Here is a 13,877-nt window from a genome sequence, read left to right as displayed (position 1 = left end):
TGCCTTTAATCCTAGCTACTCAGGAGGCTGAGATCCGAGGATCATGGTTCAAAGCCAGTCCTGGCACTAAAGACCAAGCAATTCTTATCCCCAATTAATCACTGGGAAATAGGAAGTGAGGCTGTGGCTCAAGAGCTGAAGAGATTAGGGACAGTGCCCAGACCCAGAGTTCAAGCCCCAAGACTGAAAAATACTCAAAAAAGCCAGAAGCGGTGCTGTGACTTAAGTGATAGAATGTTCACTTTGAGTAGAAGAAGGACAGTACCCAGGACCAGATTTCACAACAGAGGATGGGGAAAAATAACAAAAAAGCACAGGAGCCAGGCACAGTGACTCACACCTGTAATCCCAGCTACTCAGGAGGTTGAGATCTGAGGATCATGGTTCCAAGCCAGCCTGGGCACAAAAGGACCTGAGACTTTTTATCTCCAATTAATCTCTAGGAAATGGGGAAGTGGGGCTTGGGTCAATGGTAGGGTGGTAGCCTTGAGCTGAAGAGCTCAGAGACAGCACCCAGGCCAAGTTCAAGCCCCATGACCCACAAAAACAACAACAAAAAAAAAACCACAGGAGGGCCAGGAGTTTGGTTTAATGGTAGAGTGCTTACCTAGCATTCAGGAAGACCCGGGTTCGATTCCTTGGTTCCACATACATAGAAAAAGCAGGAAGTGGTGCCCTGACTCAAGTGGTAGAGCTCTTGAGAAAACCCCAAAACAGCGCTCATACTCTGAGTTTGAGCCCCAGGACAGGAAACACACACACACACACACACACACACACACACACACACACACACACACACACACACACACTTTATTCACATTTCAGTCTTTTTTTTTTTGCCAGTCCTGGGCCTTGAACTCAGGGCCCGAGCACTGTCGTGGGCTTTCCTCAAGGCCAGCGCTCTACCATTTGAGCCACAGCACCACTTCCTGCTTTTTTCTATGTATGTGGTCTGGAGGAATCCAACCCGGGTCTTCGTGCATGCTAGGCAAGCACTCTACCACTAAGCCAAACTCCCAGTCTTCAGTTTTCTTTTTGTGTGTCAAGGGGCTTCACCTGTCCTGGGCCTGTCCCTTGAGCCAAGCTCCACTTCCCGATTTTCCTTTCCTTTCCTTTCTTTTCTTTTTTTCCAGTCCTAGGCTTGAGCTCAGGGCCTGAACACTGTCCTTGGACTTTCTCAAGGCTAGAGCTCTACCACTGGAGCCTTGGCACCACTTCCAGCTTTTTTTCTATGTATGTGGTACCGAGGAATCAAACTCCGGTCTTTGTGCATGCTAGGCAAGCACTCTACCACTAGGCCAAAATTTCGGCTCACACTTCCCATTTTTCTAGAGGTTAATTGGAGATAAGAGTCTCAGGTTTTTTTTGTGCTGGTGCTGGCTTTGAACCTTGATCCTCAGATCTCGGCCTCCTGAATAGCTAGGATTACAGGCATGAGCCACTGCTATGGCCTCAGTTGTTTGTTTACAAAACCTAGAATTTAAGACAGAAAAGTCAATATTTTGTAGGTGGAAGAATCAGAGATTTAAGCCATCCATTGATTGGGTCAAGGCTTAAGCTTCCCAATATGTGCAGACAGATTACAATTCTAGTTAATTTTGCAAATACCACTTTCTAATAAACTACATAATATCAATGCTCTTTTAGACATCCAGGATGCCATATACGTTGAAACTATATTAAATCTTAAAACTAGTATCGGAGATCCCAAAGTTACCCAGTTTACCTCTGTTTTGCCTTGCTCATACTTTTATCAGCTCCACTGGTTTTGGTTTGGAAGATCTCAATCAGCCACTGAACCAGTCTATGTGAACAGAATCACAACTCTTCTAGTGCCACACAGAAGCTAAAATAGAGGTTGGGCCTCCCAAACCCTGAGAGCTCGGAGTAGGGGGAGGCTTTTTATTACTATTAAAACAGTATACAAACAGAATTACAAAAAATAAAAAGACACACTCCTCATATCCTCAACCCATGAAAGGAATACAGTCTAAGGACTGCTGAATCCCTCAATAACAAGGGTGATGACGTTTATCTCCGTAGCCTAAAGCTGAAATAGAGGCCTGTGTACCTAAGACAAAACCTGCTGGGAGGATTGCAGGAGCTTTAGAAAGGAAGGGGTCCTGTCAAGGTAGAGGTGTTTCCCTAAGGTCCCAAGGGGCATGCTCCTGGGGGTAAAGGCACATCATCAGAAAAGATCTCTGTACATAGCAAAGGAAGAAATCGTCTCTGGCACCAACAGCAATGAAGTTTACTGGCTGAAATCATCCTGAATCTCGGGGGAGAAAGGGGCTTTAGACAAAAATCTCTTCTAGTTTCTCACTCTCAAGTAAGTTGGCAGCTTATTCTTTTTCAGTCTCTCCAGCTCTCAGATAAGTTAGTGACTTGTGTAGAAGAATACGGAAGACTTGGCAACAGTAGGGCAATGAAGGCTGCAGGCTGGCACTCTAGATCAGGGATCATGTGTTGTGGGTTGGCCTCAGGAGATAAATGAGTTTTCTGCAGTGTCTAGCAGAGGCAGGCCGAGGGCTGCCATGAGGCAGTAACTGATTCCCCAGAGACAGCAAGGCTAATTTTTCACTGGCACCCAAGGACACCAGCACCTGTGGGATAGGAAACGACAGAACAGTATATGAGGCTCAGAAACAGTGGTGTCCAGGGCACACACACAGGATTCCCATTTAGTCAAGTAATGCCAAGTTCAGAAAAGGAAGAAAAAGGGAAATGAGTTTTAGGGGACCCAGAATAGATTCAATAGGAGGGGAAAAAATCCAAAAAACCTTGGAGATATGAATCACCACCAGGATCCAAGGTTTACTTCTAGTTTCTTTGGTTTTACCAGGGATCCTTCAACTTGTCCCCAGGAAGACACAGTAAAGGCAGCAATGACCAGCAGTAAACCAAAAACTGTGGTTCACAGACTTCCAGGGGGTCCAAACAAGATCCAAACCCATTTCTCACCAAGAACTTCTTTTCCTACTTCCCGCAGAGATTGCCACAGTACCCTGTCAATTCTGTACTGCATTAACTACACAGTATATACTGACTTTTTACATTTTATTTATTTATTTTTTGTCAGTCATGGGGCTTGAACTCTGAGGCCTGGGTATTGTCCCTGAGCTCTTCAGCTCAAGGCTACCACTCTATCCCTTGAGCCACAGCACCACTTTCCAGTTTTCTAGTTAATTGGAAATATGAGTCTCATGGACTTTAGTGCCTGGGCTGGTTTTGAACCGTGATCCTCAGATCTCAGCCTCCTGAGTAACTGGGATTAAGGCATGAGCCATCACGCCTGGCTGACTTATTTTTTTTCCAATTGTGAGACTCGAACTCAGGGCCTGGGTGCTGTCCTTGACCTCTTTTTGCTCAAGGCTAGCACTCTACCACTTTGGGACACAATGCCACTTCCGGTTCTCTGGTGGTTAACTGGAGGTAAGAGTTTCACAGTGTTTCTTGCCTGGGGTGGCTTTGAACCATGATGCTCAGATCTCAGCCTCTTGAGTACATAGGATTACAAGAGTGAGCCACCTGTCCCAGCTATGCTGACCTACCATAATCAGTGTTATCACAGATGTGATTTCTACTAGACTCCTTAGATAGTAAATTTTGAACAGACGAGTCAGAAAGGCAGTGGTTAAAAGAGTACAGACTGCACTCAGATTTATGAGTTCAAAAGCCTAATCCTACCTACTTGAGCCTCAGTTTCCTTACCTGTAAGATGAAAGTGATTAAAATTTAAACCAGATAATACCACAGGTAATAAACGGCTTAGCTGAGTTCTATGATAGTTGGCTCCTTCATGGTCTTCCCTCAGCTCTCTCCTAACCTCTAGAAGAAATAAATCTGTGTTTTTTGAGATCTCAGGCAGATCCTAGCCAGTGGAACCTCATTCTAGCTCCTTTTCCTTCTCTTGAGTGAGAGATAATAAACAGAAAACTCATCTCCAACACACTACCCCCAGATTTTGTGCACCTGGTCAAGAGCACAGCTTGGACTTCTGAATGTCCCCATTCCATACATACAGACCATGTCAAGAAATGAGAGACTTACACGTCCTCTGGATGTACCTGATGGATGCAGGGCTCCTGCTGGAGGCTCCGGAGGGCAATGAGGGCGGCCTCCTTCACATTTGGCTGAGGGTCTCCACATGCCATCTCCAGGAGCCGTTGGGGTACTTGGCACTGTAAAAGCTCTTCTCTCAACCCCTCAGGCCCTAAGTTGCCCAGAGCTGATGCAGCATTGCGCCGGACAGCAGCTTGAGGATCTCCAAGCAGCTGGGTGATACTGGGCACTGCGGCTGCTAGGCAAGGCCCCAGGGGACCAGCCTGGTAAGCTGCATTGCCCACAGCAAAGCTGGCACTACGACGCACAGAAGGGTCTTTGTCTCCGAGCCCGAGCAGCAGAAGGGTGAGTAGTCCAGCCTGGCACTGTAGTGCCCCACGTAGGGTTACGCTGTGTTGGAGCAAATGTCCCAGGAGTCCGTAAGTACGGGCCCGCACAGTGTTCTCTGGGTGGCCCAGAAGACTGCGGAGGGACCGGTAGGATTCATCAGAGCCAGCCAGGAGCTCTTGGATAAAGGACAAATGGCTGGGAGACAGTACCCGAGCTGCATGGGCCAGCAGGGAGAGAAGGTCAGAGATCAGTAGAGGCTGGTCACTCAGGAGGGCAACTGAGAGGAATGAGATGATGGTTCTAGGGGAGGCAGCCACTGTATTCACAAACTGGTTGAGAGAGGTGAGATCCATGAGGGCCAGTCGGGTGAGGAGGCTGATGGGCAGCTCCACTTGGGACAAAAGAAGATGGTGGCAGCAGACCTGGGGTAAGGGAGGGTCAGGTAAAGGGAGCTCAGTGAAAGAGACACTGCAGGGAGACAGGAGAAGTCCCAATGATAGGAGAGAGAAGGAACAAGGAAAGGGAGAAATACCCCTAGAGAGCTGGACCTCCTGCCCGACAGTATCCCTCATGAACTTCATGTGGAGCACAAGAGAATGGGTATTTCCATGGATACCTTCAAAGACCTGGGGGTCACATGCCTGGGACTGCCAGAGAAGTGATTTCTGACCAAGGAGCTTAGCTGTCAGTGCCTGGACCAGAATGTTCTCCCCACTGAGCTCCAACAGAACCAGAAGAGAAACATGGAGAGAGAGGCGGGGAGGGAGGGAGAGAGGGAGGCAGCCCAGCTTTGACCACATGTCTTTGTATTTGGGATTGAGTGCTGTTTACACTCTAATTCTTTTTTGGCCAGTCCTGGGATTTGAACTTAGGGCCTGGGTACTGTCCTTGAGCTTATTTTGCCTCAGGCTAGTGCTCTACCACTTGAGCCACAGCACCACTCCCGTCTTTTTCTGTGTATGTGGTACAGAGAAATCAAACCCATGGCTTCATGCATGATAGGTAAGCACTCTACCACTAGGCCACATTCCTGGCCCTATACTCTAATTCTTAAGGCAAATAAGATGCTCTACTCCTATGGGGGCCTAGGAGCTGACAGAAAATGAATTACAGGACACACACATCCTGGCCACCTTCCCCTCCTACCTGGAGCAAGTGGGCTGCAACTTCTGAGTCCCTGAGGTCAGCCAAGATATCTACAAGGACGTCAGCATCCATATCCAGGGCGAAGGGGAAGCAGAGGAGCTGGCACACAGAGAGCACCACAACAGGGAGAAACTCAAACCCGTGAGGCCTAAGGATGGCAGTGCAGAAGAACAGATCTGGTCTTGCTCACTTTTTTTTTTGTCAGTTGCAGGACTTGAACTCTGGGCCTGGGCATTGTCCAGATCTAGGCTACTGCCCTACCTCTGGAGCCACTGCCTCACTTCCCGTTTTCTAGAGATTAATTGGTGATAAGAGTCTCCCTGTTTTTTGGACTTTTTCCTGCCCAGGCTGGCTTTGAACTGCAATCCTCAGATCTCAGCCTCCTGAGTAGCTAGGATTACAGCCCTGAGCCACCGCACCCAGCCTTGCTCACTTACTCTTTTTTTTTTTTTTTTTTTTTGCCAGTCCTGGGCTTGAGCTCAGGGCCTGAGCACTGTCCTTGGACTTTCTCAAGGCTAGAGCTCTACCACTTGAGCCTCAGCACCACTTCCGGCTTTTTTCTAAGTATATGGTACCGAGGAATCGAACCCCGGTCTTCATGCATGCTAGGCAAACACTTTAACCACTAGGCCAAACTCCCGGCCCCTCACTTACTCTTGATCATAGTTCCCTCCCTCTCCTCAAATTTCCTTCCTTAGCAACTCTTCCCCCCATTCCTAAGGCTTCCAGTCTAATCCTTATTCCATTTCTGGCTGCATAACTCAAATTTAGCCATTTTTCTCCTGCTCCTCCTTGTCCCCTCCATTGTTGACTCTGGATCTTCCATTCTTCTTCCGCTAGCTCTGACTTACGCCTGGCTCAGGTGATGCAGGAAGCTGGGGGAAAGCAGGTGCTTCAGAGTGGACATGAGGATGCTTCCACGCTGTGACAGGTAGCTCAAACATAACTGGGGTTCCTGGGTGAAGGTGGCTATGGCTAGGCTTAGCAGGGCTGCCATGCCTGAAAACACCAAGGATGGAGACCTAGTGAAGCATATAAGAGACCCAGATGCCCTGTGTCCCCACAGCTCCCAGGGTCATAACCTATACATCCAGCTCCTTCCCCATCCTTGAGCAGCTGCACCGTTACACACTCTGATGTTCTCCCCATGCAGCAATAGCAGTAGCAACAGCAACAGCAGACAACACATTATCCCAGTTCTAGGCTACTTCTTTCCAAAGAGTAATCCATACAATGGTTTCTAAAAGGAGGCTCTGCTAACAGAAAGATACCTTGAGGGGAGATCAGTGTCCAGTCTGGCTTTGGGTTGGGTGGACTGGATAGTGACAGTTCTTCTTCTTGTGTAGCCCCCTCTGGTAGCCTCAGGGCCATGGAGAAGCGGTGCCACAAAATAGTCCAGACTTCTGAGCTAGCCACGTCCCTGATCAGGCTACCCTTCCCCTGCTAGAGACCAATGCAAAAGAGGAGAGGTAAGTAGGCAGAAGTCAGATGTGCAAATGTCTGTCTCCCCCCACCCCTCCAGTCCTGGGGCTTGAACTAAGGGCCTGGGTACTGTCTCTGAGCTTTCTTAAGGCTAGTACTCTACCAACCATTTGAGTTAGAGCACCACTTCTGGCTTTTTTTGTGTGTGTGTAGGTGGTACCAAGGACTCAAACCCAGGGTTTTGTGCATGCTGGGCAAACACTCTACCACTAGGCCACATTCCCCACCCAAATGTTTATTTTTATTGCTGTCCTTTACCTACAAAGGAGTCCAGAAATAACTTTTTCCATCTTCCACTTGGTATTTCCATATTATTTCACTTTTTGTTTGAGACAGGGTGGGTCTGGATAAATTTCCCAGGCTGGTCTCAAACTCATGATCATTCTGCCTCAGCTTCCTGAATGCTAAGATTACAGACAGACATTCCAATACCCAGCTTATTGTCCTCTGATCATACCTTAAAACCCTAATTCCTCAACCCATGATTGTGCCTACTGTCGGAGCCCACTACATCAAAGGCCAAGTTGTGCATAAGAGAAAAATATGTAAGGCCAGGTGCAGTGGCTCACATCTGTAATCCTAGCTACTCAGGAGGCTGAAATCTGAGGATCAAGGTTTAAAGCCAGCCTCGGCACAAAAGGACAGGAGAATCTTATCTCAACCTCTGGCCAGGGTTTGGCCTAGTGGTAGAGTGCCTGCCTAGCATGCATAAAGACCCAAGTTCAATTCCTCACTACCACATACATAGAAGAAAACTGGAAATGGTGCTATGGCTCAACTGGTAGAACTCTGGCCTTGAGAAAGCCCAAGGACATTGCTCAGGCCCTGAGTTCAAGGCCCAGGACTGGTTAAAAAAAAAAAAAAAGACCACTTCTCAATTAACCTCTGGAAAATGGGAAGTGGGGCCTGGTTCAAGGGTAGGGTGGTAGCCTTGAGCTAAAGATCTCAGGGACAGGGCCTAGGGTGAGTTCAAGCCCCATGACCCACAAAAAAAAATGTTTGCTAGTGCTCTACCACTTGAGTCACAGTACCACTTCCAGCTTTTTTCTATGTCTGTTACTAAGGAATCGAATCCGGGTTTCATGCATGCTAGGTAAGCACTCTACCACTAGACCAAACTCCCGGCCCTTAACTGTTTTTTTTTTTTAATAACAAAGGAATTCATTTTTTTTTCTCCACTGGATATCCAAGGATGCAGCTGAAGTTTCCTTTAAGGGGTCTTACTAAGGGTAGGTAGGGGAGTTACAAGGCACAGGAGCTTGAAAGGATGTTAAGTATGGGGTACTTCTTCATTCTTATCCTGAGGTTCAAAGATAAGTAAGTAAATAAATAAAAGCCAGGCATAAATAAAAGTCATGCCTGTAATCCTAGCTACTCAGGAGGCTGAGATCTGAGGATCACTAGAAAAATGGAAAGTAGTGCTGTGGCTCAGGAGTAGGGCAGTAGCCTTGAACTGAAGAGCTCAGGGATAGTGCCCAGGCCCAGAGTTCAAGGCCTATCTCATGCACACACACACACACAGAAAAAAGTAAAAGGGGCCGGGCCAGAAGTTTGGCCTAGTGGTAGAGTGCTTGCCTAGCATGCACGAAGACCCAGGTTCGATTCCTCAGTACCACATGCATAGAAAAAAGCTGGAAGTGGTGCTGAGGCTCAAGTGGTAGAGCTCTAGCCTTGAGAAAGTCCAAGGATAGGGCTCAGGCCCTGAGCTCAAGCCCAGGACTGGCAAAAAAAATAAATAAATAAAAGGGGGCCCAGATCTTTTCTCCTTTCTTCTTTCCTACTTAAAATAGATCTCTACCTTGGTAAGGAGCTGCAGCAGGAGGATGAGGAGGCCATCATAGAACCCACAGCTACCTGGTGGAGTCAGCCGGACCTGTTGGGAGACACACAGGAATCTATCTACCTACTTTGGTAAGAGATTTCTTTCTTGGCCTGGTAGAGTAGGAGCTCTTCTGGACTTAGAAGGCTTGGTTCCCAACGTCTCCTTCAATATGTGCCATAAAGACTAGGGTAAACAGATACAAAAGCAATGACAGACTAGTAAGATACTTATTAAACAAGAGGTTGCCTAAATCATCTCCTGGAAGTAGGAGAAACTAATTCATTTAAAAATTGATTCAAGAAAGCCAGGCACGGTGGCTTAGGCCTATAATCCTAGCTACTCTAGTGGCTAAGATCTGAGGATCTTGGTTCAAAGCTAGCCCAGGCACTGCAAAGCCAAGAAACTCTTTTTTTTTTTTTTTTGCCAGTCCTGGGCTTGAGCTCAGGGCCTGAGCACTGTCCTTGGACTTTTTTCTCAAGGCTAGAGCTCTACCACTTGAGCCTCAGCATCACTTCTGGCTTTTTCTATGTATGTGGTACCGAGGAATTGAACCCGGGTCTTCATGCATGCTAGGCAAGCACTTTAACCACTAGGCCAAACTCCCGGCCCAGCCAAGAAACTCTTATCTCCAATTAATCACTAGAAAATGGAAAGTGGGACTGTGGCTCAAGGGTAGGATGGTATCCTTGAGCTGAAGAGCTCAAGGACAACACCCAGGGTAGGGTGGTAGCCTTGAGTAGAACAACTCAGGGACAGCGCCCAAGGCCAGAGTTCAAGTCCCATGACCCATGGGGGAGGGGGGGGAAGAAAAGCATTAAACAGACCAGGAGATTTACTAAATAAATACTTATTTAAAGGCAGGGTAAGGCCAGGAGTTTGGCCTAGTAACAGAGTGCTTGCCTAGTATGCATAAAGACCTGGGTTCAATTCCTCGGTACCACATACATAGATAAAGCCGGAAGTGGTGCTGTGGCTCAAGTGATAGAGCTCTAGCCTTGAGAAAGCCCAAGGACAGTGCTCGGGTCCTGAGTTCAAGCTCCAGGATTCAAACACCGAGGAATTGAACCCACAGGTTTGTGCATGTTAGGCGAGCACTCTACCACTAGGATATGCTCCCAGCCCAATGGTAACCTTTTTGATATAACATGATAATAGCAACATATGGATGTTGAACTGCAGGCTAGGGACACAGAAGAAATAGGAAGCCGCTTAGGACTCATAGCACTATTTGCACGCTGTATTGATTATATTCTCTCCTCCCTCCTCGCTCGCGCGCGCGTTCTCTCTCTCTCTCTCTCTCTCTCTCTCTCTCTCTCTCTCTCTCTCTCTCTCTCTCTCTCTCTCTCTTATTGTGGGTCATAGGGCTTGAACTCTGGGCCTAGGTGCCGTCCATGAACTCTTCAGCTCAAGGCTACCACCCTACCTCTGAGCCACAGCCTCACTTCTCATTTTCTAGTGATTAATTGGAGATAAGAGTCTTTCTTTTCTGTTTAGGCTGGCTTTGAAGTGCCAAGGCCCTCAGATCTCAACCTCCAAAGTAGCCAGTATTACAGCTACCATGCCCGGCTTATTTTTTTGTCTCTTTCAGTCACTACGGTATCTTCAGAGTCTGGAATAGTTCAGTGCACTCAACCCTCCTATGTATTCAATAACTATTGCTTGAGCAAAATAATCATATTTACCCTCAAGAAAGCTAACTCTGGTGGTAGTAAAGAGAAGAGACTGGCGCTATCTTTTGAGCATGCAAATGCCAAAGACCAGAAGAGAGATGATGCGTGTATAAACTAAAGCAGGGCAGTGGTAGTACTGTAGATGTAAACTTGAATCAAATGGAAGATAGATGACATGGGACTTAGGGGAATCAGGTGGAGGGGAGCAAGGGGAGAAAAGGAACCCCTTTTTGAATCTTAGTGCTTTACACCAGTAATTACCATCTCTCTGAAGGTCAACTTCATGCCTATGGGGTGTGTTTTCCTTCTACATGTGTTGCAGAGTATCATGGATACTTTATAAAAAATATCATGGATAATTTATAACAACTTATAGTTTATGGGGGCTGGGAGTTTGGCCTAGTGGTAGAGTGCTTGCCTAGCATGCATGAAGATCTGGGTTCAGTTCCTCGGTACCATATAGATAGAAAAAAGCCAGAAGTGGTGCTGTGGCTCAAGTGGCAGAACTCTAGCCCTGAGCAAAAGTGTCCAAGGATAGTGCTCAGACACTGAGTTCAATCCTCAGGACTGGCAAAAAATAAAAAATAAAAATAAATTTATAGTTTATAGTGGGTAATATAGAGAACTAAATTTATAGGAAGGTGACAACAATGTGATTATGAAGTTTATCCTTTCAAAATGAGAAAAAATTCTAAAGAATTTAAAGAAGGGGAAAAGCAGCCGGGAGTTTGGCCTAGTGGTAGAGTGCTTGCCTAGCATGCACAAAGACTCGGGTTCAATTCCTTGGTACCACATACATAGAAAAAAGCCAGACGTGGTGCTGAGGCTCAGGTGGTAGAGCTCTAGCCTTGAGAAAGTCCAAGGACAGTGCTCAGGACCTGAGCTCAAGCCCAGGACTGGCAAAAAAAAGGAAAAGCTCTGAAAAGGAAGAAAGCAGAAAAGAGGCTCCAAAATGATCTGAATGCCTGAAGAATGTAGTTAAGGAGAATATGTGGGAAAAGCAATGGCAGTGTGGCCTCTGCAATAGGAGCAGAAGAGACAAAGCAACAGGAAGGATTTTAATCACTGAGCATGAGCTGAGGCAGCACAGAAACCTTGTATCTCAGATAACAGCACAGCTTCTTTTCCTTCTTCCCTTCCCTGCTTCTTTCTTTAGAAGCCCTGCCTCAGAAATCTGAAGTCCTGCCCAGATCAGGCTCATAGAGGCCCATTATCTGGAGGTAAAGGAGAGAAGAGAAAGAACTCCTTGATTCCTTTTCCATTCCTTATGTTCCTTCAGGCTTACTGGTATTTTGGTCTTTTCCCTGGAGTGCTATCCTAGTCTGACTCTCAGACAGCGTCTGGCCCTTCCCCAGTAGGCCTTACCTCAGCAGGGGCAGATAGGGCATGTGCAGCTGCAGCGATCCATTCCCTGGGCTGGAGGTCAAAGGTCACGCCTTGCTGACCAAGCTGTCCCAAAAGACAGGCTGCTGCATTCTGTAGAAGATGCAAGGAAGAAGGATTGTCCAAATTAATGTGTTTAAAACAGGCAGAGAAGATTTATATCTTAGTTCAGAACAATGAATGCCTGCAAATGGGAGACTGACTACCCCCTCCCAGGAGGGTTGGATGATAGGGTAAAAGAAGGGAGAAGGTGGAGAACTCACCACAAGAGAGACGACATGTGAGTGGGTAAACAGAGTAGCAACCTCACTGCCTAGCTTCTCCATTCTAGAATAAGGAGATAAAATGACGGTCACAGTGTTAAAGGAAGCCAGTAAGGGGCCCTGCCTCTTTCTGGACTGTATGCATTCTTTGCTGCCTGTCCCCATTCAGAGCTGATGGGAATCCAGGTCTGTTCTTCGTAGAGAAACCTTCACCCTATTTGTCCAGACCCTTCTAAACATGGGATAAAGGGTGCCATTTCCCACATTGTGTGTCATTAGCTTCATGGGTAGAAGACTTTAGCAAAGAGATCTGACCCTAGCGGGGCAACTGTGGTTCACAGTTCTACTCAGAAGGTTGAGTTCTGAGGATCATGGTTCAAGGACAGCTTGAGCAGGAAAGTCCTTAAGACTCTTATCTCCAATTAACCACTGAAAAGCCCAAAATGCAGCTGTTGATCAAGTGGTAGAGTACTAGCTTAGAACAAGAAAGCTTAAGAACAGCTCCCCGGCTCTGAGTTCAAGCCCCAGGATAGGCTCCAAAAGAGGCAGAGGGGGGAGAGGGTGAAGGGGAGTGGGGAAGGGAACAGAAGACAGGAGGATAGTTATCTGACCTTGTAACTCACCCAGAAGGCAGATCTTGGAGCCTAAACACAAGAAGGGAGAGGAGGTGCAGTGCCACTTCAGTAGATTCTTCCCAATCTATTACTTTTATCTATAAAATAAAACGTAAGCTATGAGAAAAACCTCTGGGTGAGACTGGGGACCCTGTGGATGCACACCTTGTCACTGGCCTACCTTGCCTTGGACCAACATCAACAGTGACTCCAAGGCCAAGGATTCCTGCCCTAGAAGACGGCATAGGCGCTCACTGGCATGGCAGCAGGAGTAGAAAACCTAGGGAATGGAAGGAGTCTGTTGTTGAGCGAAGCAGGTCTAGGTTACTAGCCTGAAAGGCTAGGCTGGTAACTGAGCTGAAAAGCAAGCAAGCCTTTCAATAGAGCTAGCATCCATTCTTGGGAGTTGTGATGGGAGTTGATTGAACAGAGAAACAAGTAGTAGGCTAGTAAAGCATACCTCTAGGTATGTGTGAGGGTGTTTCCAAAGAGGACTAACTCAATGTGGTTGGTACTATACTACAGGCTGGAGGCCCAGATAGAATTAAAAAAAAAAAAAAGAAAGAAAGAAAATGGAAAAAGATCAGGCATTGTGTCTTTACTTCCTGGCTTCCCAATAATACAAGCATTTCACTCTAGCATGCCCACCCCTCCAAGATGAACTAGAATCTCTAAAATCTTTAAGCCAGAATCAATCTTTCCTCCCTTATGTAGTTTCCCTCAGGTGTTTTGCCATAGTGATGAAGTCCAACACAGGGGTGGGAGGAAACTTCTGCCTCTTGTTGTGACGCTGAGACAGGGATATCGCTCACTTCTGATTAACATGGCTTAATCTAAAATTCTAGGAACCATAGGGAAAAGGTACCTTGAGAAGGTGAAGGCATAGGACAGGATGCCGCAGGCCAGAGATGAGGGATGGCCTTAGCTGGCTGCTGTCCTCAGTCAGCTGATTTGCCAAATGCCAAGAGACCTAGGGAGACATACTTGAAAACTCCATCCTACGGTTCAAAACCTATCCCTTGCTTATTTCTAATTGGCCTAGATTCTTTTTTTTTGGGGGGGGGGGTAGTCATGAGGCTTGAACTCTGGGCCTCGGCACTGT

At 47.0% G+C, this 13,877-nt stretch overlaps 1 protein-coding gene across 1 annotated transcript in view; it reads right to left on the bottom strand.

The window, feature by feature from the left end:
- Window positions 1-2,233: 2,233 nt before the first annotated feature.
- The window catches only part of Stk36 (serine/threonine kinase 36), a 44,465-nt gene continuing 32,821 nt past the window's right edge, over window positions 2,234-13,877 (bottom strand). The window contains exons 16-26 of the mRNA XM_090354828.1: window positions 13,641-13,745; window positions 12,957-13,055; window positions 12,785-12,873; window positions 12,162-12,225; window positions 11,881-11,991; window positions 8,822-8,896; window positions 6,813-6,984; window positions 6,393-6,540; window positions 5,542-5,689; window positions 4,071-4,817; window positions 2,234-2,606 (exon numbers count right to left, since the gene is read on the bottom strand). Coding sequence (XP_090210954.1) covers window positions 2,463-2,606; window positions 4,071-4,817; window positions 5,542-5,689; window positions 6,393-6,540; window positions 6,813-6,984; window positions 8,822-8,896; window positions 11,881-11,991; window positions 12,162-12,225; window positions 12,785-12,873; window positions 12,957-13,055; window positions 13,641-13,745 — 1,902 coding nt within the window. The 3' untranslated portion in view covers window positions 2,234-2,462. The remainder of the gene's footprint in view (window positions 2,607-4,070; window positions 4,818-5,541; window positions 5,690-6,392; window positions 6,541-6,812; window positions 6,985-8,821; window positions 8,897-11,880; window positions 11,992-12,161; window positions 12,226-12,784; window positions 12,874-12,956; window positions 13,056-13,640; window positions 13,746-13,877) is intronic.

Source organism: Megascapheus bottae, chromosome 21 (genome assembly GCF_031878675.1).
Source record: "Megascapheus bottae isolate mThoBot1 chromosome 21, mThoBot2.hap1, whole genome shotgun sequence".
In the NCBI taxonomy this organism is placed as follows: Eukaryota; Metazoa; Chordata; class Mammalia; order Rodentia; family Geomyidae; genus Megascapheus; species Megascapheus bottae.
The sequence above is the reverse complement of the archived record's forward strand: the minus strand, read 5'-3'. Positions and strand labels throughout refer to the sequence as shown.